The sequence below is a fragment of the Strigops habroptila genome, chromosome 3 (genome assembly GCF_004027225.2).
Source record: "Strigops habroptila isolate Jane chromosome 3, bStrHab1.2.pri, whole genome shotgun sequence".
In the NCBI taxonomy this organism is placed as follows: Eukaryota; Metazoa; Chordata; class Aves; order Psittaciformes; family Psittacidae; genus Strigops; species Strigops habroptila.
In genome coordinates, this window is record NC_044279.2 from 7,473,893 (window position 1) to 7,499,944 (window position 26,052).

The window sequence follows — 26,052 nt, forward strand, 5'->3', positions numbered from 1 at the left end:
GATAGTGTGTGTCTTTTATTAAAAAACAAAACATCTTTTTTTCTCTGCAAAGAAAGAACAAAGAAGAAATAAGTCAGAGCGATTAGGAGAGAACTCAGGCAGGGGAAAAACTATTAGTGATAAACAGCTACTAAGGCAATAATTGAAGATGTAAACGCATACAAATGTGGGTGATGACCCATGAACTGGCGATAGCAGAATTAGCCCATAAATGTAATGAACTGTGGAAGGAGAAGCTTGGAGACTTTATGGAGGATTGGGGAGGATTCTTCTAAGCAGGAGGGGTAGAAAGTGAACAAAGGCAGTCTGGTTTCTGACAGTGTATGACTAGTATGATGTCTGTGGGAAGAGGGATGGAGGATGAGTGTACAAGATCGGCTGAAGAAAGGGATCTAGGGAGGGATAACTATGGCAGCTCCACCGCTTCCCATGCTTGAAAATTGGAGTGCCTCCAAGCATGGCGAAAGGGACAGTGGTCAGAAATGATCATACCTGTTTCTCTTCCCATGAGCTTTTGTTTCAGAGAATCCTTGGCTGCCCTATTTTCTTTTTGCAGAATAAAGGTTGAGAACAGGGTTTGTAACTGGCCCTGGTGGTCTTTACCCACTGGTTTGGGACTGGGACTGACTTCTCAAGGTAGTCTTATTTCTGAACTAAAATGTCATGTATCTGCCCACAGGCTGGGTGTCCCAGGGATGGGACTGAAGCATTTTCTATTCAGAAGTACTGTAGAGGAGCCAAGAGCAGACCAAGCACACCATGCACTGGCATGGCACAGGGAGCTGCTAGCCATGGGCTGAGCCAGCTGTAGTTGTGGGGTCTGAGATATACTACCACAGCGCACAATCCATCAGCTTTAACCCAAGGGTAGCACAGCTCTTTGTCCCTCAAAATACCTAAAAGCTTGCTCAGCACTGCTAGGAATGGGAAGATGGCTTGGTGTGACTTCAACCCAAACCCTGCACTGCAGCTAACCCTCTCTCCTTGTGTAAGGATGCACCCAGCAGTGCCACTAACCCAAACACACCTCTCTGTGCAGACCCAGGGACCTATGTCCTCCACCACAACTGGTGTTGAGATCACACTTCCCTCATGGACAGGATAGTGGTGGCCTGCCCATGAGGGATGCTGGAGCCCTTCCTCTTCACTGAGGAAGAGTCAAACCTCTCTGCTGGCACTCGAAAAGTCTTTCTGCATCTCACCAGACACCTCACTGCAAAGTGAGACTGAAGTGACTAAGTAACTATATCTGTTCATACTTTCACTAAACCCAAAGAGAAAGACGGGCAGGAGCAGATCCTAAAGCAGCACTGCAGGCAAGGGAAAACAGAGAGAAACTGATCCCAGTCCATTCCTTCAAGTGACAGAGCCAAAGTTTCATGCATTGGGCCAGCCCAGAGATCAGTCATGCCGCTGGCAGATGATGATGCTGGAAGCACAAAGGCTTCCAGTAAATGATGCTGTAGATCTTGACGGCCTTGTGGGAACTGAAGGCAACTCTGCTGACCAGCCAGTGCTCACGCTGCCTGCGTGACAGATCTTTCTCTCCCTCCTGATGTCCTACCAGATGACTGTGGACCCACCCCAAAACTTGCTCCTTGTAAAGAGTAAATGCCTTTATAGTTTCTAATGCTGAAAGGTTGCAGTTGTGGAAGGAGTTGCACTTCATATGTGAGGGTGAAGAGAATAATATTTAATGTGGTTTCTGAAGAACTGAGAGGGGTGAATTTGGGCAGAAGAAGAAGGTTTTTGTACTTGTCTGTGATAAAACAGGAGAGATGTCTCGCTTGAAGTGGGGAATTAGCTTTGACCACTCTGAGGTTCAAGCACCGCAGTGTCATAATCCTCTCTTCATAGTCCCTTCCAAAACTGTGTGGTGATTTTTACACCTTCCATTGAAAACATGCCATGGACTCAGTAGGTGTCTGTCTCTGATAAGCATTCAGAGCTTCATTATTTAAATGTTGGGAGCTGTGATTCTTATTGATTTTCCTTTCCAAATAACTTAAAGAGTTGTCGATTAAGCGAAAGGTTTGGAAACTGGGTGGCTGTCATCTGAGCCTATCCCCACAATCTATTTGGACACTGTTATTAACTGGGACCATTCAGCCATTTTAAACTCTGATTTGGCATCATAAGAAGAAAAAAGGAGTTGCCCCATGCCTCCTTCCCAAAGCGTCTAGGCAGCCCTGAAGAAGCAAAGGATGGGCTGAGTGAAGCTTAGCAGATCCTTGCTTGCAGCACAGGAAACATCTATATGGGCTGCTGGTCTCTGAGCCTTCAGCTCAACGCGGGAATACCCTGTGCCATTAAATCCCAACGTAGTCTGTACTGCTTTCTCATGTAGGCTCTGGCCTCCTGTTACATGGGCTTCAGTAGGAAAATCTTTATTCTACATGTTTCTCTGCCAAATAACTATTCCTCTGTGTAAACGGAGCTTCCAGACCAGCTCTTTGGTCACTTTAATGTCTCAGTGGCTGGAGTCAGATTATTGACGACTACAGGAAACACTATATATCTTCAGAAAGACATTTTCCATTCCACTTGCCATAGGGATCAGGAAAACTTTTGCCTGCCTGTCTGCTCTCCCAGGAGGTGCTGAAGATGTTATTGCAGTTCGTCCTAGGAAGAAGATGCCAGTATCTCTTTGAAGAGAAAAGAAACTAGGTAGCAAAGGTATTTCACCCTGCAATGGCTGAATCCACAAAGGAACTCTTGCTGGTAGGGAAAAGTTATGAAAAAATGAGAAGAAATCATAAAAAAGCCAAAAGTTCCAAACACAGACTTGGTCTCAGACAGAAAGTGGTTATATGAGAGCAAAGAGATATGTTATATCCTTGTAGTGTAAACCACTGCTGCTCAGTAGAGATTCATCCATCAATACCAGAAGAGAAGTTGGCCTATGGCTCTTTGCTGCTTTGCCAGACTTTTATTAAATGCACAAGAATGTGAAGTCTGTAATGTCTAAAAGTGAATTTATTTAACAATGAACTCTTTGAAAAGGGAGTCCCAGATGTGTAATTAATAATGAATCAGTGATTTGAAATCTGATCCAAAGCCTACTGAAGCTGATAGACAGACTCTCTGACTTCAAGGAGTTCGGGATAAGGCTTTCATTAGGCAAAAGGGGGGAGAAGAAATAATTAAGAGCTGAGCCAGCTAGTTAGTTAAAAAAATATTATAGCTTGGATTCTGTGCTAAACAGAGACATACTGTGCTCTGCGCTCACATAAACCCCCTCTCTGCTGACAGGGGACTCACACATTTCTGTGTCTGAAGCTGAACTTGAAATCTAGGAGATAAAATAAAATTAAAGAAAGCTGTGAGAGAGTCCTGAAAGGAAAACCTCCAGCGGTTCGAACCGCAGCTCATTTCCTCTTGGCATGCGCTGGGAGATAGCTGTCATGGATGTGTCATTTGGAGGCAGCAGATGCTGCATGCCAGAGCCCTGAGCGTACCCCCACCCTGCTCCAGCTCCATCCTCTGCACCCACCTCTGCTCTGCCTCTTCTGGCTTTATATCAGCTACACGCAACGCATGGCATGGACATAATCAACCTGAAATCCCTGCCAAGCCCAGCGGAGCGTGGTGTCTAAGGGGGGATGCAGCTTGTCTTCCATCAATGCAACTTAATTCAATTTGTCAGGGATGCAGATGGTTTGGGGAGCCCGATCCAGTCACCACCATCCCAACATCAGCCAAACCTTGCACGAGCACTGTGCTACAGGGTTGGGGCAGCTGCCGGTTTCCATCTGCCTTATAGTATGACCCTAATGGGGAGGTAAAGGAGATGTTTGCTGATAAACATTTTCATTGTTCCGTATCTTTTCCTGGAGACATACAGCACCCACATTAAATCATCCCCTGGAGTTAGATATTTGTAAGTACAGTAACACAGCTCATTTTTAAATAATCAAATAATAATTAAAAGTAATTGTCTCCCATTGCTGCTGAAGAACCAGTGCATCTACATTGAATTTGCCTTTTTAATAGCAAATTGTAACTCAATCTAAATGTAAATTCCTGGAGAATCTGCTATCTAATTCTCATTATTTCCACTTGCTTAATGCAATTAGAAACATCTGTCACTGATCAACTGTCCACACAGCGAAAACAAATAATAATTCATGGTATCTGCCTCCACAATGCTTTTCAGGGAAGGGGCTGCTTTAAAACCATTTGCTAAAGCCCAAGAGCTAGAGCTGTGCAAAATGCTTGTGACAAGCTCTGAATCACACTGAATGTGCCTGACCATCAGTGTCTCTGTATCCCAGTGACATTTGCTGAATAATTTGAGAAAATCTCAGATACGTATAAAAGTGACCACCCTCATTTCTGGAAACACTTGGCTCCGAGGTCTCAATCTTTAGGGTATATTGTGTCCTGATGGGGTCATATCTCACCCCATGCTCCCAGAGCCTGGACCCAAAGCTGTGCCAGAGCACACAGATGTTTGTATTGATGGAGTTGTGGTTGCCAAAGGGGCAGCAGGAGGCTGGTGAATGGGACATTGGTGCAGAGAGAAAGGACACTGGAGTCACTGGGGCTTGAGGGTTATCCCAATTGTTGCCTGCGGTCCCAGTTTGGCTCTGTCTATGAGAAGAGTGAAGGGAAACAGCAGAGTGAGGAGAAATGGGCACCCAGTCCCCGTGAGATGAACCAGGTTAGGGGCATGGATGGTGCTTCCTCCTCTTTAAAGCACATTATTACCTATTTGCATAAATTCTCTGGTTGCTCAAAAGGCAAGAAAAATCAAAGAACTAGAGAAGATAAGCCTGAACTGAACCTCGAGAAATGAGCTTCTTCATCCCCTGCGCACTGGTAATAGGGATGGAGAAGGAATAAAAGCAGACTCTAAGTGGAAAGGGATTCTCATTAGGCATTGACTGCTGAAACATCCTCAAAAGAGAACTAAATTCAGCCCAAAATCAGTCTTCCTAGTAACCAAGAAAAGCCCAATGCCACAGCCCAAACCCTCAACCTTTTTTGCCTTTGAGCTGCTCAGCAGCTTTAGGCTGCCCCATACAACAGTCTGGCTGATACATGGGGCTGGTGCATGGTTGCCAGGGTGGTCTCCTTCAATAAACATCAGAGAGACAGTCTAGAGACTGTCACAAGCATGAGCAATGGCATTGCCCACATCAACATGTGGGTCAGAACAACTCTGCTCATGAAATGCTCATACCAGCTCCAAAGTGAGAAGGTGAAATGAAGTGTAAATGGATTGGCTGGTTGATCTTATTTTATTCTTAAAAAGGGCAAAGGCAAGTCTGTCCAATTCACTTCTTTCCCAGCAGACAAGTGTAACTTAGGGACATTATAAGATCCACTCTGACAAGCCCAAGTCACTAACACTGTCTGTGCTGCCAAACCAGGAGGGCAAGGATGAGCTGAACGTTGCTGGCCTGTTCACTGGCTCATCAGGTCACATCTAGTCACCACTGCACCTCCTGCTCCAACCCCGCTTTGTTTCTCCATCCTCCACCATAACCACAGGGTTATTTGCCCAGCAATGAGCCAGAGGTTCCTCTGCAGCTTAGCAGCCTTTTGATCCCAGTGGCCTAAATGTGCCATCATGTGAGGATGAAGGGATGCCTGTACCCCTCATCCCATGTTATTCCAGGGTGTGAAAGGGATGGCGGTTCCTGAAGGCAGATGCGATGGGGACCAGGCTGCATGACTAACCTGCTGCCTGTTTGCACAGGAGGGATTATTTTTCTTCTGCCAACAGGAATGCTGGAGACAGGCAGTACAGAGGACACTCCTCTCCAAAACCAGAAATGAATCACTAACCGAAAATCTATACGATAAATCAATTTTCTCAAAGATAAAAACCTTCCAGCGTTGGCATGTTTTGCCGCCTCTACCTTCAAGCATCTGGTTTGACCTGCTACCAAGATAGTGTCATCTTCAAAGTCAGGACAGAGACTGAAGCTTCCTCCCAAGGCGCTCTTAGATCTGTGCGTCTTCCTCCCCAAATATGGGCACTTTCCCAGCAAAGGTAATAACGGAAGTTTTCATTCAAACATAATGGTGATGAGCCATCTCTGAGTGCAGACGGATGGGAAAGTCAAAGACATCCTATCTGTATTATAACAGCCTCTCATCCAAGAGGATTGCTTCTCCGGGAGAGGTCAGGACAGGAATGTAAGGGGAGAACGGGCACTTGTCTTGCTGCTCACGATGAGGTCATGCAGTTCTTTTTAAAGCTTGACCCAATTATTATCCAAAAGCCATCTCCTCTGTCCTGAAAATTAGAGAAGCTGATGGGTTTTGTGATGACATCCCCTATTGCAGCCAACACAAATGCCATCGACAGCCTTCCTGTGCTCACAGCAGGCACGGTGCCTGCGGTGCTCCTTCTCCAGGCACCGAGCTCACAGCATCCTGCCCTCATCAAGCTACAGCATCCTTGGGGAGGAGGGGACTTCAGGAAAATAAACCACGAAAGAGAGACAAATCCATTCCGACATCAGATTGCCCAAAGCTTCCTCATAAGTAGGAGGCACTGCCATGAAATAAAGATGGAAAGGACTGACAAGCTGCACACTGGATATACAGCAAAGGTTGGGGGATGGAGATTTGCTCTATCACTTGGGGATGGCATTTTGCATCATTTCGAAAGAGACTGGGTCAAAAAAATACACTCCAAAGGCAGGGGGAATGGATGAGGACTGCAATAGGACAAGGGGCAATGGGTTTAATGTAATGGGGTAAAGAGTAACGGCAAGTTCAGGCTAGATATAAGGAAGAAGTTCTTTACTATGAGGGTGGTGAGGCACTGGCACAGGTTGCCCAAGGAACACTCCATCCCTGCCAGTGTTCAAGGCCAGGTTGGACAGAGCCTTGGGCAACCTGGTCTAGTGGCAGGTGTCGCTGCCCATGGCAGGGGGTTGGAACTGGATGACCTTAAGGTCCTTTCCAACCAAACCATTCTGTGATTCTATGATTCTATGATTGTAGAGGGAGAGGTGAGGTGGACAGGGCTGGGCAGCACCCAGGCCTCCCTCGAGAAGGGCAGTGTGGTGTCCTCACATCCCCACACTGCCCATCACTAGCTTCCTGCCCCTTCTGTGTGGTGGCACATGTCTCATTTTCCTTGTATGCCGAGGCAAACTAGCCCAGCAACCTTTGCTGGTAGCACTGCGGTGTTGGATCCAGCTCTTCTTTGCTGTACTCAGTGCCATTGCCGGGTGTGATGAAACCCGTGTCTGTGTGACTAACCAGTCCAATGCATCACTGAGGGCAAACCATTCCAACCTGACACCATGCAGCCACAGCCAGCTGCCACTTATGGTTACCTGCAGCAAGGGAAAGGAAACCATTTTCTAATGAGATGGTAACAGTTTAAGATCCTTTTTGCTCATTACATACAATACCCCTGAACTCAGGAACCTCACTGGTGGCCGAGGCTCTCACTGTGTTGAAGGAAGAGCCTTTTGGTTGGAAATTGAGAACTTTTGTCTAAGCTGCATTCGCTTATGGCTGAAAGGAAGGGGAATATAAACCAATTTTCTATGAGCTGAGCAATGTAGCTTAGACAATCAAGCCTGGCATCTCTCGTTCACTATCAACCTAGTATTTGTACTGTGCGGTCTGATGGCAGCAATAAGGGTAAATGCTCCATCAGAAATGCTGGCTCGGATTGGAAATGCACATTTTTTACCTTAGCTTGAAAGCAAATCAGCTCTGCTGCCTAGCTTATAATGTCTTCTGAGCTACAGTCTTCCAGACTGTTCAATATCTCCTGAAATCATCTGGTACATACGTTATTATTTTCCAAAATTGCTTGCTCAGACCATGCTATAAAAATACTTTTCTATTTCTATTTCCATTGCCTTACAAGAGACAGCTTCTACCCTGGGCCACATTTAGCACTTTCTTACCCAAATTTACCATTTGGATTTCTTGCCCAGCCTGAAGGACATGAAAGGAGGAGCTGAGGCAGGACTGATCTGACCACACATAACCCTCTGCAGCGCAAACACCTACCCAAGAGCTAATTGCAGAGCCCTTTAGTAGTCAAGGAGAGAAAAGGGCACGGCTCATTTCAGATGATCCGTTTTAGTATGAGCTCAGCTGTGCCCTACAAGTGCCCTCTTCTCTCCGTTGCCTGTAAAAGCATAGCTCAGGCACAGACACCCACACTGAACAAGCCTTGAGTTAAATGAGGTGAATCTCACCGCTGCTTGTCATGGACTGAATCAGGCAAGCACTCAGGGAAGCCAGGGTTGGAGGTGAGAGATGGGATGTGGCACCAGCACAAAGACTGGTCTACCATGACGGAGCAGTAGCAGAGAGCAGATGGAGCTCTATGTATTTCGGCCTCATCATCCTGCTGTTAAACCTCATTTATTTCCACCTTTGTGCTTGGTAGTGTTCCATGGATGAGCCCTGCAGTCGCCTTGGAAAGAGGGACATGAGGCTGGGGGATGTTCGGTTATCCAGGGCTGCAGCAGCATCTCATGGATACAACGATGTATTTCACAGCCACTGGCAGGTTGGCCCAGGCATGAACAAAAGCTCCACTGAAGCCAGGGAGCAGCTGAGCTGGGCAGAAACAATAGTGAATTTCTGAATTTCTCCCAAGTAATTGTGAGTGAGAGGTTTTCTCTGTAACAGAGACATTAGATGCTGGATGTGCCATTTCTGTACTGGTGTATGTGGTGGGAGGCCACCAGGACAATTTAAATTGCTGATGCTCTACAAAACTTTAGGAGTTAACTCACTGGAAAGAGCTTTCTCCCACCACCAGATGTTTTACTGGGACTGTGACCAGCTCCCCCCCAGGTTTGAAAAGATCCATGTTCTCAAAATTAAGGATATTTGACAAATTTTAGCAGAACAAACTGAAACAAAATACTGAATATCTTCACCCACATCTGGCCAGCTGTAAAGAATATCCAGTTCTCAGCATATACGGTATGAATAAACATATGTCCTCAGCTTATCTTTCTCCTGAAAGCTCATGGATAGCTCCCCAGCCTGTATTAGTTTAAATGCAATTTATTCAGGAAGACTGATAAAAAGGATATTGATTACGCAGGCCCTTGGAAATCACACCATCATTTCATTCCATGGAGGAGCATGATTGCCATTCTCTGTTTATTTTCTTACAAGGCACTTTGCTGGGGGATCCTGTTCCCTGAGGTTCTAATGTGGCATCTGATAGACGTGCAGGGTTTGGCTACCGGGGTCTTAGGGCATGAACGAATGAAACCTGCTCTCAGCTTGGAATCCAGCGGGCAGCTCAGAAAGAGGGGAATGTGCAGCATTACCGCGCCAGGGAAGCATCATCCTCTCCAGTTAACCTCCTCAGGGCACAGAAGTACCTCTCTGCCATACGCAGGGTCAGCCCTGACCTGCCTCATCCTTCAGGGTCACTTTGCTCCCCGCAGCTATTGCCCCCTGCCTCCATCTGTCCCATCTTCCGCTGATGCTCCTCCCATGCCTGCACTGACCTGCAGGCAGCTGAGAAGCAAATCTGGAGGGACTGAGCTATCCCTGCTGGGTTTCATTAACTTCCAGTCTTACCTTTCCTAGACACAGCTTCGCTTTCTCTAGAGCTGCTTGACCACATTGACCTTCTCTGCATTGCAGATCCCCATGGAGGCTTTCCATGCTCCCTGTCCATTTGGGTTCACTGATGCTCTACTCCTGCCCTGGAGCTGTGTACTCTCCTGCATCTCTTCAGATCCTGCTCCTGGTGAACCTCACTGACTAGCATGACCTGCCAACTCACTCTACACAGCCTGCCTTGCTGATAGCTGACCTTAGAGCATGTTCTCCTCCAGCAGATCCATCCCTTGAGTGCTGTCTGTAGCTCTGTCCGTTCTCACTGAGCGTTATGGTCATCAATGGTGAGCTCAGAGGGCCTGGAGCCCCCAGCACACCTGAGAGCTGCTCAGCTTGGACTAGTGTTGTGGGGCCAGCACTGCTGTTTTGGCTTTGATGGAGCCAAGCCAGGGTGCACAGCAGAGGCTCATCCACCTTCGTTTCTGAGTCCAGCTCAGGATTCCCTTCTGAGATGCTCATTCCACCTCCTGTCCCAAATCCCTTCAGTTTTGCCCTTATAATTGAAGGCAACCTTGAGCGGATCCGCTTTGCCACCTTCACCCTGCCTGAGATCCCTCTCGGCTCTTAAGCTACATTGTTCACTCCCCACCTCTGTGCATCAGATTTCTTTCTCTTCTGCCCTTGTGCTCTTCCCAGCAAACACTCTCCCCTCCACGCTTGACTTCTGTGGACTTCTGGGTTTATTGGAGCCTAAGCTGAGAAATGAACCCCAGAGTTAGAGCCCTCCAGCCTGACACCAGATGCTCTGTAGGCCACGGATGGCCGGTGGTGGATGCTCTTTGAGGGAATTAGTGAGGCTCTTCAGAGCAGCTCAACAGAGTCATCCATTGCAGGCTGAAAGGCCAGGTTTGGGAGCAGACCTGGCTCTCCCAGTCTATTTTTCATTTATCTGGTCTAAGACGCCAAGTAGGTATTGTGCAGCAACTTTGTCTGCAAGAGGTGTGCTGGCTGGGAAAGCCAACAATGCTCCCAGCACCATATTCCCCTTGGAGCAATGCTAGATGTATTTTACCAAAAAATCAGGCTATTTTTTGGTAAAGAGCCAACTTTCAGCAGAGAAGCCCTTGACTCATTGCTCAGTGATTGCTCAGTGAGAGCACAGACAGGGATTGGAGTCTGGGCTCCCACCTCCCTTTCTGCTGAGCAATCTCTCCTCCATCCCATGGTGACCAAACCAGATGTACATTTGTCCTATTTGCATCCATACTCAGAATGACCAGAACTCTCAAATGGGGATCTGACAGTGAGAGGCCAGGAGGAGTCTTTCTTGCAGGAGAGAGGTGGCTTCACACCATTCATCCTCCAGGAGCCACAGGCTGTGGAGGGGCAGTTCTATGGTTTGTCCTGGTGATGTAAATCCCACCTCAGACACTGCTTGGCAGGATCCTCCTATGGCTTCCAAGCTGATCCAAAACTGTGAATCTCAGTAAATTTTAATGCCAAAGATGTTAAAAGATCTAATGTGTAATTTTCCAAATTCTACTTTGCTGAGCTGGACTAGTCTCACTCTTGCTGTAGTAAATCAGGATTTGTTTCTGAGATCAGACTTATACCAGAGTCATGACACTGCAGTTAGGAAAAATAAAGCTTCCTTTCCAGAAGGCAGATCTGAGCACCCCTTCAGCTCCAACCATTTTAAATTATGAAACAAATCCAATTTTTACATATTTTCTTAGTGCAAGGGACTGGATCCTACCAGATTCCCAGCAGAAAACCCCACTCAAGCTCAGCCTGGTCTCCAGTTGTTTGTCTGCCCTACAGAAAACATGCTTTTTGTCTTTTTGGAGAGAAGCAACACACCAACCCACAACCTACAAAGCCACTCGGAGGACAGTTGTCAAACTAATGCTGAGGCATTGAATTAAGACAAAGCTGCTTCATTGCAGGTATGGAGAGGCTGGGTGAGAAGAGTGGGTGCAGGGACTCTTCCTCGGGTTCCTCGGGCATTTGCCAAGGCCATCATCACCAGCCCATCCCATAGGGCTATGGGACCTGCCCTATGGGTCATGCCCTATAAGCAACCCTGTTCAGGTAGTACTCACCCTTTGCTTGCTCCTGCCTGCTCACTCCCAGCCCAGCGCTGGCTGCTGCTGCTTGCTGCAGAGATGGTTACAGTGCTTTTGGAGCAGAGCCTGCAGGCACTGCAGGGAACCGAGCTGCCTCCCCGACGAGAGGACAGCCACTGGCACCCAAACGTCTCCATTTACGGTCAGAGCTGCCCGGCTGCATGTCTGCATCAGCCCTGGAGCTGGTGCCTTTAAAGGGATCCCTGGTTTTAGCAATGGAGCAGGGCTCGACCCCATTTTTCTGCAAGTTTTGTGACTTCCCAGGGGAGGTTGAGTCAATCCTGGGGCTTGTTTATCCTGCTCTGAGGATGGGATGTAGTGCTGTGGTCCTGCTGTGGTCCTCATGAGAAATCTGTGTCCAAAGTTAGACAGCTTCTCCCTGATGGAAGGCATCTTAAGAGGTTTTTCCTCTGTGCTAGCCCAGGTAACCACTCTGCTTATTGGCATACAAAAACGAGGCAGCAAGAAAACGCAATTAACCCCAGCAATTGCAATTCCCTGACCATGAACAACACTGAAAATACAGTAAAAGCTCTAACAGCATCTTGGGAGGAGAGGGGGGAGGAGAGTGGAACATTTTGTTTCTCTCTCTATCCATTCTTAGTGGAGTTACTGCTCTCAAAAGATGCTGTATCTTCCCCAGGACAGTGTGCCTCAGCCTGGAGGAGCAAGGGATACCTTAGCATCTCCACTGGGATGGCCACCCTGGTGACAGCCATCCCTGTGGCAGTGAGTCACCAGCCTAGCAGGCACTTCGCCAGCTTGGCATCTCCCACCTGGCTCCCACAAGGCAGTTCCTGGGATGAGATGCTGAAGCATGGCAGACACACTGGAGACAAGTCCTGGGCTCCTGAAGGAATCCTGACTCACTAAAAGCAGAGTCGCCACATGAGGCAAAAAGGTTAGAAAAGGATGTTCTGCACATCCCATTCATTTGGCTGTATGTATACACACATCCCCCTGTGCTGGGCACTGGTGGGGCTGCACCTGGAGTCCTGTGTTCAGTTCTGGGCCTCTCACTAAAAGAGAGACATTGAGGTGCTGGAGTGGACACCTCAGAAAAGGGCAATGGAGCTGGTGCAGGGCCTGGAGCACAAGTGTGATGAGGAACGGCTGAGGGACCTGGGGGGGTTTAGTCTGGAGAAGAGAAGGCTCAGGGGGGACCTTATCGCTCTCTACAACTGCCTGACAGGAGGATGGAGCGAGGTGGGGGTTGGTCTCTTCTCCCAGGTGATAAGTGATAGAACCAGAGGAAATGGCTCAACTGCACTAGGGGAGGTTTAGGCTGGATATTAGGAAGAATTTTTCACCAGCAGGGTGCTCAGGCATTGGAACAGGCTGCCCAGGGCAGTGGTGGAGTCACCGTCCCTGGAGGTGTTCAGAAAACGTGTAGATGAGGCCCTTAGTGACATGGTTTAGTCGTGGGCTTGGTAGTGCTGGGGTAAAGGTTGGATTTGGTGATCTTAAAGGTTTTTCCAACTTAGCTGGCTCTATGATTCTATGATTGCTGTGGTTTTGGATGCACTTGCATGGCAGTTGGGGAATAGAAAGCCTGCAAGCTTACCTAGCTTGCCCTGAACTGCTTGGTAGCAAGAGTTGCTCAAGAACTGGTGACATGGACATCCAAGTGGGTTAACTACCCAAATACCTACGGAGAAGCACATTGCTGACTTTTCATCTCTCCCCATCACCTCCAAATCGGACTCGGTGCTCTTCAGGGAGAAGCTTAGAAACAAAAAGCCCAGTTATTTCCTACAATCAAATTTCAGAGCCCTCCAGACCCCACAGGCAGCTCTGCTATGAGCCTCAGATGAGCTCCGTTTCTGCAATAACTCTTCCAGAAAGAAGGAATTAGGAGGCTTAACACTTTCAGATGACAGTTGCTGGAGCTGCTGCCAGATAACAGGCACCAGGAGCGATCCAGGCCTCCTGATTCAGCCAGCCCAGAAAGAAGCCCTGCTCATAAGAACCCACATGAAAAGGAATGAATTGCCAGCTACGCAAAAGTCTTTAAATAAAGCAATGCAAATCTTTCATGTGCAGCAGACAAGTGATACGGGGGGAAATAATATAACAGATAGGGAGGCTGAGAGCAGGGAATGTGAGTAAATGCATTTTCCAGAAGCAAGAGAGGAGACTTGCTCACTGGAAAGGATTAGCTGGATAAAGCCAAACACTTTTAGAAAAAACTGTGGTAGAAACTAAACACGCATCAAACAGAACAGGAAAAAAACCCAGGTAGTAAGAAGATCCAGGGAGCCACATTCTGCTCCTGCTCAGAAAGAAAACGCTGTCAAAGAAATCTCCTATGTAAACTTGCCACACACACCAGATCGTCAACAGGCATTTATCAAATGAAACACATACCAAACGCAACTCTTCTTCCTAATCCCAAGTCAAACATGCTTAGAGTTTCAGACCCTCAGGAAGAGATTTCCGTATGATCCTCCTCTGTCTCCATTTATGATTAGTCCTTCTAAATTTCAGCATTTATCTGACAAAACACACTGGGGAGGGCTTGCTTTCATCCGCAAAGCCTGCGTTTCTGCTTTTCCTTAGCTGCTGCTCTACTGCTCTACAGCCGCTCAACTTGGGAGGAACAGACTTTAGTCAAGACCCTTTGATTGACTAAACCCAAGATCACTTTCCTGGTGGTGGTAACCCCAAGCCCTTGCATTACGTGCCAACACTGAAGCAAGCCAGCATTCACAGAAGGGGTTATAAATGCTGCTTTTGAGCCAAAATCTTACTTTGGGGGCTCAGTAATGCAAATAAAACATATGCATGTGTGGGGTCCCACTCGCAATAGCTGTGAGGCCAATCTGAGGGGTCTCTGTAGTTCTGGGAGAGAATTTGTGGTGTCGAAGCATTTTAATCTGGTCTCGTGGAGCTGTCGCATGGAGCCGAGGCTGACTCCTGCGAGCAATCACAGGAGCACAGCTACCACTTGTTGTCCTCCTGCAGCCCGCGGTATGGTCCTCATTACTCGCCAATTGATATGTTTCAAACGACATATTCATAAACCCCTGAGCCTGATCACAGCTAATTTGAAGACCAAAAAAGGAGTACATTTGCTTAATACACTGCTTTTTGCAAACACCGTGATTGTTCCCAGATGCATCTGTTTCTGCCCAGCAGCACTGGAGGCAGCAGGAGAGGAAATCATTTCAGCTCCCCAGAGTCACCGGCCTAAGCATTTTCAAGATGCTTCAGGAGCTCTCCTGCATCCGTTCAAGGGAGCTCTACCCGTCTCCCTCCATTGATCAGACCCAGCTCCTGCTGTACTTTTCCACACCAAAGCACAGCAGCAGGATCCCTAAACCCTACTTTAAGCAGAGCACTTGATATCACACATACACAAGAGCTGCAAGGCTGTGTAAAGCCAGATCCAGGTTAGGATGTTATTTTGATCTCACCCATGGCGGAGAAATCAGTTCTACCGATTCCCAGCAGTCTTTCCTGGAGTGTGAAACTAGCTATCGAAAAGCTTCCAAGAAAGGCCTAGGTTGGTGGGAAAGGTGAAATTTCACATGAGAATTTAAGAGCTCAACTCCCAGATGACTCAAGCCAATGCAGGTCTAGATGTTAAGGCCCAACACAGCTATGGAGAAACCTCTTTATGGCATAAACCAGCAAATCATCCTTCTATTTCAGCCTGTGGCAAGATACCCACAGAAAAACACAGCTTTGAAGTGACAGCCAGGAGCTCGGAGCTGGATGAACTTTTTATTTACAGCTTCTTATTCATTTCAGCTATGAGATAAGGCAATAATACAAATAGCAGTGCTCAGAACTTACAAAGCAACTTTTATCTGAAATCTCACCACAAGTCACAAACAATACGGGTCACTTGGTGAGACTTCCCTTGGCAAAGTGCACATTGCTCCTGGAGGGAGCCTGCTCGATTGAGGACCCTGAGCAGAGCAGCCCTAGGACCACCCCAAAGCTGGTGGCTTTGCCCACGTTTTACAGGCAGGCAAACCAAAGCATTGTGCCCAGGTCTACAAAGAGTATCAATATTGGAGACATACTTGAATCCAAACATCCTCTTCCTCTGTTGGCTGCTCCACCCAAAAGTGATTTATTTACTATTGCCCGGAGTAAAGGCTACCTAACAGCACTGGAAAGCCTCATTTAACTGGAAAAGCACCTGAGATGCCTCAGTGGATGATGCTATACACATAGGGGCACAGTGGTACTCAGAGATCTAGGTCAACCTACGCGCGAGAGAGGTTACTGCTTTTCCTGGGCATGAATTTTTCGTAAGCAGCCCTCTTGGCTTTCCCCATTCATACATTACTTGCAAACAGCAAAACAATTTATTGTACAAATAAAATTCAACCATGGGTCACTTGCAAACTAGTTAGTGTGATTTACAGAGCAATTCACTTCCTTTATTGATTACGAGAAATTCCTGTCAAAGGTGTGATCAGACACTTAAAACCACCTAATATCACATAATACTGCTTCTGCTCACTCAGAAGTGGACATGGAGCTTCCCAAACCAGCCTCCTCAACTGTTATCTTCACTGTGGGTTTTTTTGCGTTGTTAAAACCCCAGAATAAGCAGGTTGGCCAGGGCAGATTTCCTGCAGTATATTTTAAACTGTGATTATTAATATTGCGAGAAGTGCTTTAGCAGAGCTTTTCTCCAACAGCCCATTCATTTTTAATTGAACTAAGAAGAATTGAAAAAGCATTTATATGAACTAGGAAGCCAAGTGCTACGTCCTTGCGATGAAGGTGGCTGAACTTCCCCCCAGGCAAGCTGCTGAGCATCAGCGAGCCTGGTGCAGGGATGCTCATGGTGCAGAGACCATTGGTATGGTGCTTGGTTTTAATTACTCATCTTGATCTAGCTGTTCTCTTTCCAGACCCGGCCTAGCTTGTTCATGGCTATCCAGGCACTCTGACTGCACTGTCACAGGGAGCTGAGGGATTTCACCTCCTCGGTGACTATGAACATGAGAAAATGTTACCCATTAACATTTTGTTAATGGTGTTTTTAAGTAGCTTTCCAGAAAGCAAAGCTGAAAATGTGCTTCCGGCGATTGAAGTTGCCTCCAGCAATCCCCATTCAGGTCTGCCTGTGCTGGGCAGGATCCTGCCCCCCTCCCAGCTTATCAGCTGCAGCTGAGGGATTTGGCGCTATGGGAAGTTTCATTTCCTGCTTCTTGGGCTGCCTGTGGCTGGCCAGCAGTGTTTGTAAAAGGAAAGACATTCTTCTCATTCTTGTTATTAACCCGTTGGTGATCTCGGAGACATGAGACAAAACTGGCAAAAAACTGGGTGATTTTTAAGGTCCCTTCCAACCTGAACCGTTCTATGGTTCTATCAAGGAAGATACAGACTTATTTCTGCTGTTAAGCACATATGATTCTATCAAGAAAAGCGCAGGATGTTACAGCTTCCATCAGCCCATCATCACACAGCCAGCACAACTCCCATTTTTCCTAATTTTCCTTCATTTTTTTTTTAAATAAAAAATAAGGCAGATGGAGCACAGACTTCTGTTAAAGCATATCTGTGTTTGACACGTGATTTACAATCTCTGTAATGTCTCAAGCAATGCCTGCTTGTGGCACCAACACTGCAGCCCCTTCTGCTGGCTGTGTTCCTGGCTGCCACCTCTGATGCGGAGACCAGCATCACACCCAGCAATTTAGGATGGCAAGTAAAGAAGATAGATAAAAACAAATCATAGGATGGTTTGGGTTGAAGGGACCTTAAAGCTCATCCAGTTCAACACCCTGCCACGGGCAGGGACACCTTCCACTAGAGCAGGTTGCTCCAAGCCCCTGTGTCCAACCTGGCCTTGAACACTGCCAGGGATGGGGCAGCCACAGCTTCTCTGGGCACCCTGTGCCAGCGCCTCAGCACCCTCACAGGGAAGAGTTTCTGGAGGCATTTTAAACAGATGCATTTCTCAAAGCTAAGCAACACCTCAAAAAATAGCTAAGTGATATAGTAACAGTGTCAGAAATGACCAGAACTGCTTTTCTATCCCACTGGCAGTGACTGGGACAGCTTTGGCACAGAATAAAGCGAAATATGTCCTGAATTAGTCCTTCCCACGGATATGTCTTTGCAGATCCTTCCCACCCTGCGCTAGTGCAGCTTCTCTGAGCTCTGCAGGCAATCACAGCGTGAAGTTGCCAAGAAAACCAGCTGAAAACCCTTTTCTCTCCCCGCCCCAGCAAGAACAGGCAGCCACAGCAAATAATTGCATGGACAAACGTGCAGTTACTACCTGAACGAGGAGTTCCAGCTTCCTGTCATCGAGGAGGTGCACTTGGCATCTGCGGCCCTCCGTCATCTGCAAGAGAGAAGAGACACGTGTGTCAGGGCGCTCGGCTTTCCAGCCCGGCACGTGGAGGCTTTCATTCACCACCGTGCTTTCAGTCTGTGGTTTGTGTTCTGGTTTTGGTATTTTTCCATTAATTAATCCCCCTCCTTCTGGCCCTGGGGAAAGAAAAGGCTGGAAGGAGCATAAGAAAAGCCACCCTGGTAGCTGTCATGGAGCGGCTGCCAGGAGGAGGCTGTTCCAGTGTGAAAAATGGGGCTGTTTGCAGCAGAAGAGCCCCAATATTTTGTACCACAGCCTCTGGCTTCGCAGCCAGCTTGGCCAGGAGAGGGAACATCCAGGCAAGTGTCCCCAAGCCCCTCAACAGCCATGATTCAAGGTAGTGCAGAGCAAGCAAAGCTCTTCCCTGGGCAATGCTGACAGTGCTCCCTGGGGTTGCACCAGCTGCTCCTTTGGCCTTGAATCCCAAAATGGGCTTGTCCTACTTGGAGTGTCCTATATATCATTATACTGGTGCAAAAGTGCTTCCAAACTAGTATAGTTTATTACAAGAGTTAACAAATTATATCAATAAAACTTTTCGGTATAGAAGACTTATATAAGACTTCCAAGCTCCTGTGGATTGGGCTCTAAGAAATAAATGAGCCGTGGCCTGAGGAAGCTCCTCTACAGTTGGTCAAACATTTTCCTGGCTCTCCTTTTGCAGAGAGCACTGTAAGCGAGGAGCAACTTTGCTTTGCAGTTACAGATCCCAACTCAGCCCTGCAAAGCCCTTCAGCGCGCACAGGCACAATCCCACTATCTGCTAATGGGATATGGACTGACTAAGCCTCTTTGGCTTTTCGAAATCCCTTCTTCAGCATGACTTAGGCAGCATGCAGGCATCCCCCCTGCTGTGGGCTCGCCCCATGGCACTCACATGTGGACCCATGGCAGCATGGACCCAGCTCAGCCCCACAGCATGGCTTAGTCCCACCAGTCTCTAGCCATGGCGCCTTCCTGTGCACTGCAGGGATCCTCAGCTTCATTTAATGGTATTTCTTGACATGGTGAGTCCTAAAGCATCACCAGAAGGGAGCAGAGGGTCCACAAGAGCCTGGCAGGGGAGGTACAGGCTGCTGGGGATGTGGCTGCCACAGCACTGCATTTCTGCCCTCACTCATCACCTCTCCCCACCAGGGCCAGCTGAGCTAAGCCCTCAGTGCAAAGCTGCCTTGCTTTGGGCTCAGGGGGTTAGCTGAGGACAGCTCAGCTTTCTGCTTTAGCTCCGCGGGTTAAAAGTCACCCGCTCCTGTGGGTTGATGGGGCTGGATGTTCTGGCATCCATGTGATGGTTGGTGCCCATCAACTGCACCCATTCGAGAGCAACTGCCACGCCATCTGCAACATTGACCATCTCCAGCAGCATCTCTCTTGTCCTGCCAGTTCTCAGCTTGCCTGGGTACTCCTGTCCTCTTTCTTGCTGGCTCTGTCCCACATCCATCTCCCCCTTTCCTGAGGCCAGGGCAGACTGAGTCTTACCCTGGCCCTGGCCTCTTCCCTATAGCAAAAATTCAGATGTGCCAAAAACTCTATTGAGCCTCAAGCTGGCCATGCGAGATACGGAGTTTATTATGAGACAACTTCAGTCAAAATGAGCTTTTCCCTTCAACTCACTCCAAAGTTACAATCCTGGAATGCACAATCCCATGCGATCCAAGCAGACTTTATCCTTGTTGTTATTCACACCAGCACGCCGCTGGAGTATCGTGCACGCTAAATAACATTGCTTCCCTTCTCGTTTTCCATAAGCACAACTGGAGCCCTGGCACTGCAGCCGAAGGAAAGCCTTATAAAACAAGTCTTCTCATAAATGTCAACCAGTTACTGCCATGGCAATAAATTATCTTCCTACAAGGGCTTCATCCTGTAAGTAATGTTATGCAAAATATGGCTTCTCATAACGTGTATTACTTGGTGAGTGAGATTTTTTTCCATGAAGTCAGTATCAAACAGCTTTCAGCTCAGCTGTAAAGCTGCTCCAGAGGCTCACAGAAGGGCTTTGCAATGATTTGCCCCACTTGGACTAAGAGTTATGTGGGTTGTGATCGCATGGGCACAGGGAACCGCAAGCCTGCTGGGCTTCCCCAGCAGCTAAAACTCTGAGTGTCTGAGCTCTGCTTCAGCATCTCTCCATCCTCTCACTGTCACATATCTGCTGCATTCCCAAGATGATCATTATGCAGAGATATTCCAGTTTTAATATGAGTTTACCCAAGGCAAGAGGTAAAAGCAGTAAGTTTATCGTGGTGATAACATGCGATGGCAGGGATGGAAACGCAGTCCATGCTCCATCAGTTATAACAAAGTTGAAATAAGAAAAGAAGGTGAAAGGGGGAAGAAGGAAAATTTTCTGAGGTGTTTGGCTTCGTGCTTTAGTGTTTGGGCAAAGCTGTGTGCAGCTTCTCAACTTTCCACACTTTTCCAACCCATATCCCCTTAGTGCTTTCACTGCTTAAAGAAATCCCAGATGCAAACAGCTGGTAACATAAAGTATCTGAATGAAGAAAAGCTCTGAAATGCAGCACATGATGGTTGGCTGATTGCAAGGCATTTGGTGAACATCACCTGCAGAAAGGGGGGAGGGAAAGCACACTGCTTTCACATCTGCTTGTCCCCAGCAATTCTGTCCATCAGCAAAGTGGCTGTCGAAGACCACGATCCATGTTTACGGTTTGGTCAGGCAGTGTGTGAGCACACAGCGAGGCATGTACTGCATTTCTTTAGTGCTACCTTGTTTCTGTGCCTCTCAGGGCTTTGAAGGTTCACGCTACAGGCTAATGACCCCAGCTGATGTCCTGCAGGCTGCCTCTACCTAGGCTTTTCTGCACAAGAGAGGGTGAAGAGCTGCTGCAGGAGCTGGAGAGCCTCGGCAGGGAGAAAGAGACCCAGCACTGGCCCCTGCTCCCAACCCCAGGTGGCAACACAGACAATGAAGGAGCTTCTGTTTTTGTCTTGGCTGATGCCTTGAAGCTCGGACCACAATGTGCATGGCTGGAGACGTGTGCGACCACAATATATGGGGCTTTCCACTTCCCTTAGAAACAAATGCTTTGCAAGAGAAAAGAAGGTAGAAGACAGACCTCCTACTTGATATAAGCTAAAATATGGATGGTCCTGCCCTCCCTCCTTTCTGTTTTATTATTCCACCAGGTGTCTGCAGCCCACACGATATGCTTTTTTGCATCGTCATGTCAATGCAAACTCTGCTAGTTTGTCACAGCAAGAAATGGGAGCGTTTCAAAGCACAGTGAGAAGGAACTGATTTAGCACAGTCTGTCTGGGTGAAAGATGCTGCTTTGCACATTGGCTGATCTGTGCTATCTGCTGCTCTGCAATGGATGGGGCTGTGGCCAGCTCTTGGGCAACAAGTCAGGGAACCCTTCTGCTTCCCTGTGTAACCAGAGAAAGGTAATCAACACCAAAGCACTATAGATGGGAATGTGGAAGCAAGAGGTCACTAAGCATGAGCTGAGCAGCACCACAGTTTGGATGGAGGATGACTACAAGCAATGAATGGAGGTCTTCCTCTCCCAAGGCTCCTACTCAGAGAAGGATAGGGGGAACTGATAACTAAGATGCACAAAAGCATGGCTTTCTCTTCACCATGGAAAGGCAAAATCGCAGCAAAGAGGCAAGAAGCAGTGGTTGAGCAGTGCTGTTGACAGAAGAGAAGGACACTTGATGTGGCAGGGAAGCAAGGGAGTTTTGTTTTGATCAAGTCCTGGGTTTCACTATGAGCTCAGTGAGTGAGTTTTCATGCGCAAACACAGCCACCCAGTTTTCTTCTGGAGGGCAAGAGCCCTCCGTCCTAACTCCAGAAAGTAAAAGCTGAAGTGTCTAGTTCAACCTAGCAGTTGGGATGCCCTTGATACTCAAAGCAGAGAGAACTTTCAGGCATTTCAAGTTAGGTGAGACAGTTCCTAGGTGAGCTCCACAGTTACACCTGCTGCTTGCTCAGCCAGGATGCTGTATCTACATCAACCCCTCAAATTCCCAATGCTTCTGAAGACATGCAAAGAGGTGGGACTGTGTTACACACTCCTGAGCGCTAACAGTTCATCCATATGGCAGGGAGCTGCACACACCGGGTGTGAATACAGGTCACGTGCATTTCATGGGCCAGACTCATCACGAACTCAGATGGAGATTATGCACCAAAATACAGAACAGATTTTATTCTTTCTCTTTTTTTCCAAAACAGCTCAGAACCTCACATTTTTCTGACAAATCTGCCACTTCTTTCATTGCCTGCACATGCAGCATGACCCCAAGCGCTTGAAGAGCTCAACACGAGTGCTTTTAAACAGCTCTGTCATTTACATACATGAGTGCGTAAAGACTATGGATAATACATCTTCAATACACAAACACAGACAGTGCTTGTAAGGCACACGTAGATCTGAAGCAGCGTGTTTGTGTGGATGAGGTGCTGGATTAGTGTGCAGGAAGGCTGACCATACACAACGCATGAGTGCTTTCTCTGCTCCTTGGCTTCTGCACCTCGAGGATGGGAAAACTGGTGCTGACCTCCTTTGCGGAACATCAGTGACAAGAAGACCTGACATACACTCTTGTTCACTCTAATACAGGGATGCTACAGAAAGCAAACCTCTCTCGTGGTTACTCATGGGCTCTTAAGGAATTGTAGATGTTTTTCTCAAGGAAAGGACGTTTTAGTTACCTTTATCACAAAACTAAATCTCTTTGGAGGCTCCTACATAAATATTTACACAATGGGTTTCCTAGGGAAGCAGGGAAGGCGGGCTGGCAATTGTTTTAATCTGTGACATGCCTGCTCTCCTTTCTATCCATCTTTGCTGTAACATTGTCTCAGAGAATCCTATAAACTCTCTGTGACACAGCCCAAAAACCCACACCGTGCTCAGTTTATCCCCATGTGCCCATCACTTCATCACTGAATTATCAGCGACAGAACTGCTCCATCCAATACAAACAGCTAAGGCGATGGGAGGAAACAGCTCCAAAGGGAACCTTTCCTTTTCAAAACCAAAAAACCCTCCCAGTGAAAGCGCTGTCACGCTAAATAACTCAAAGACATCAAATGCAAATGCTGTTTACAATGACAGTCCTATAAATATCTGCAACACATTTCATTAGCTGGTGACTGCAGGAATAGAGAGGAATATGGTGTGTTCTTCCATGACTCAAATCAGAAATGGTAATTGAAGGCAGAATATTTCCTAAGCGCTCACTGCCTGTATGGGAGGCAATCACTGTGCTGAATGCCCAAAAACCTGTGTCACTTTGCCTGGGATTGGACAGACCCGCTGAAAGCAGATAGGGAGAGATGACAGCACGCTGATTACAGCGAACTATTAGATTAAACATCCTGCTCCCACTTGACTGCTTCTTACTGCCTTCTCATCCTGGAAACTCCTAAGCTTGTAGCAGGGGACACAGAGGGAAGAAAAGCTGTGTGGGTTTGATGCCTTCACAGTTTATTTGGCACATGTGGCAGCACTACACTTTGCTGAATCGGGGCTGGTCTTGCACTGACCATGCCTCTTTGCATGCCTGCATCCATCTCTCATCTCCTGTCCTACCCTCACTCTTCAAGATCCTGAAAGAATGGACTATCTTTCTTTCTCATGCCACGCGGTCACAGAGCATCCTCCCCAGATGCTGGTCTGCTTCAGCACTTAGTAATAGTGATGGTGACTCTTCACCAGAATGGGCTTTATTCAGGCAGGCTGGCTTCCGCCTGAGCCTTTGTAGCTTGAGGTTCTAAGGATGGGGAGATGCTCAGGATAAACTGTTGTTTCTGAATACAGCCTTCATTTCTACCATTTATTTCCATGAGTCTTTCCTCAACCAACAATAGAAAGTCTGGTTTATAATGATTTTCTCAAGAGGGAGAAAAATGATTTAAATTTGGCATAAGGCTCCTGGTATAGGGAGCACAGGTCTATGCAGCCTGCCGTGTCTGTAAAGGTCAGAAACACAGTACGTATCCTAGTCTGAGCTTTCTGGAAGAAGCCAAGACTTAAGTACCAGTGTTTCTCTCTACAATGTAAAGGAACCCATTAAAGAACACTTCTGCCATTCAAATTTGTTCATGTGATGATTTTATATTGGAAAGGTTATTTGGTGCTCTGGAACAGAAAAGGTTATCGGTAAGCTTGTTGTTTTTTCCCTGGGAAGGTTATCCCACCCATATCCTCAGGCATCTGCCACCTTCTAGCAATACTTCTGTAGGAGAATGAAGATGTTGCATATTCAAGGAAACAGGAACATCCTTTTCAGCATTCCCTTTCAAGGGAACTTTGTGGCAAGTGGAACTTTGGAGATGAAAAGATGGACCTACAAAAGATGCTGTAGGTGTGGATAATAGCCATGCAAAGAGAAGTAGCTGATGGCTGATGTATAACTAGACTCCACCTTCTAATGCAGTGTGGGTTTCCCTGTTATGGAAGTGCTCTGAAGCTCTGTGAAACACATACACAGTCCATAGCTGGATTGAATATAGGCCAGAAAATATAGATCAACAAAGATGCAGCATCTCCCACAGGTTTGGTAGGACGGGAAGAACCACGTGCAAGGCCTTTGGCTTTCCCTGAAAGCCTCTTAATCCCACTCCTCGAAAAATCAATGTCCTTACCCATGGACAAGGGAATGAAGATGAAATAGCTGAAACCATGGTTACAGATACAGCTCTTAACAACCTTTTCTATCCTGCAGGAACGGAGTGCTGCTGTCCCTTGGAGGAGCTTGATGTTACCCATCCCAAGGGGGATCTGGACAGGGCATGTGTTTAAGAGGGGCTGCAACAAATGTTATGATCAATTCTGCAAACCCTCATTTGTCAGGAGAGGAAAAACTCAGCTTTAGTAATTAGAAAGCAAGAGTCCTCCTTGAGAAGGGAGGTGGAACGGTGTCAGCTGCGTTGTCACGCCATGAAAGGCACAACCCAGCCATTGTGTGGATGCCAATGGGGAGTGATGGGATAAAAATTAAGGCAAACTAAAGGCCGAGTGACCTGGTGACTTCCCTGTTTTGTCTTGAGAGCTGACAAAAGAGTTCCTGGCCTGCCCAGGGGCTCCTCGCTTCCTCAATGCAGCGCTTTCCAGCCTTGCTCGGGATCCAGCATCACCCGGGGACATCTGCACAGGTTATTTCTCATGCTTCCTCTAAACAGCGCTCAGCAAAAGCGCTCTGATTCAGCAAAGCACATAGCTGTGTCCATAAATCCCTTTTATTTCAGTGTGACATAAGCAAGTGTTTAAGTGGCTTACTGTATCAGGGCTGAAATGAAAAACCGTCTCCCACGGTCCTTAAGTCCATTTACAACACCAAGCAATAACTCTCAGGCGAACTTTAAAGCTGGGAATGCCGCATCTTAACCTCGAAACACTTGGTGCTTGGGCCATGTAGTTAGAATTAAATCTAATTCCAATGCTGGATTTTAAACCAAGCAGGGTATTACCCAGCAGATGCCTAAATCACTGCTCTGAGAGCAGCCAGCCTTGGAGGCTTGATTTCAGTTATATCCTGAGATAAGAAAGTCCTTTCCTGGACAGACCAGCTTCCTCACTAGGATGGAGGTTGTGCTGGTTCATGTCACGTATTGTTTTCTTTCTTACAAATAATACAGATCTCAATCTTTTCAAATACAAAGGGAAGCAGAACATCTCTCACCCTCCCTGCCGCCTTCTGATGTTGGTGCAGGAGGAGAGGGCATTCCCAGTGCATACTTTTCACTACATTTGACTCTTTTGCCCTCTTTTCACTACATTTGACTCTTTCAATTCCCTTTCTTGGCCAGAAAACAAATTGGTTACCAGCATAAAAATATATCAGCTTCCAAGCACTAATCCCCACTATTACAAGGCAGGAGTGGGAGAGCGTGGAGTTTCGATGTGGTTGGTCAGAGCATCCTTGGAGCTCTGGAGCCGAGGCTGACCACCGGAAGGTGACACACTTTCTGCATTATTTATTATTTTCGTTGGCCACAGATGCCTTAAAACCAACAGATTTGCAACCCCTTCTGCACACAGGAAAAGTGTGTCTTGATAAACCTTGACTCAGCTAGTCAGTTGTGCAGCT

The 26,052-nt window shown here is 47.3% G+C and overlaps 1 protein-coding gene across 6 annotated transcripts in view; it reads right to left on the reverse strand.

The window, feature by feature from the left end:
• FRMD4A (FERM domain containing 4A) overlaps window positions 1-26,052 on the reverse strand; it is a 372,724-nt gene that overhangs the window by 116,588 nt on the left and 230,084 nt on the right. For all 6 annotated transcript variants that reach the window (XM_030478613.1, XM_030478614.1, XM_032919794.1 and 3 more), the window contains one exon: window positions 17,893-17,958. In XM_030478613.1, coding sequence (XP_030334473.1) covers window positions 17,893-17,958 — 66 coding nt within the window. The remainder of the gene's footprint in view (window positions 1-17,892; window positions 17,959-26,052) is intronic.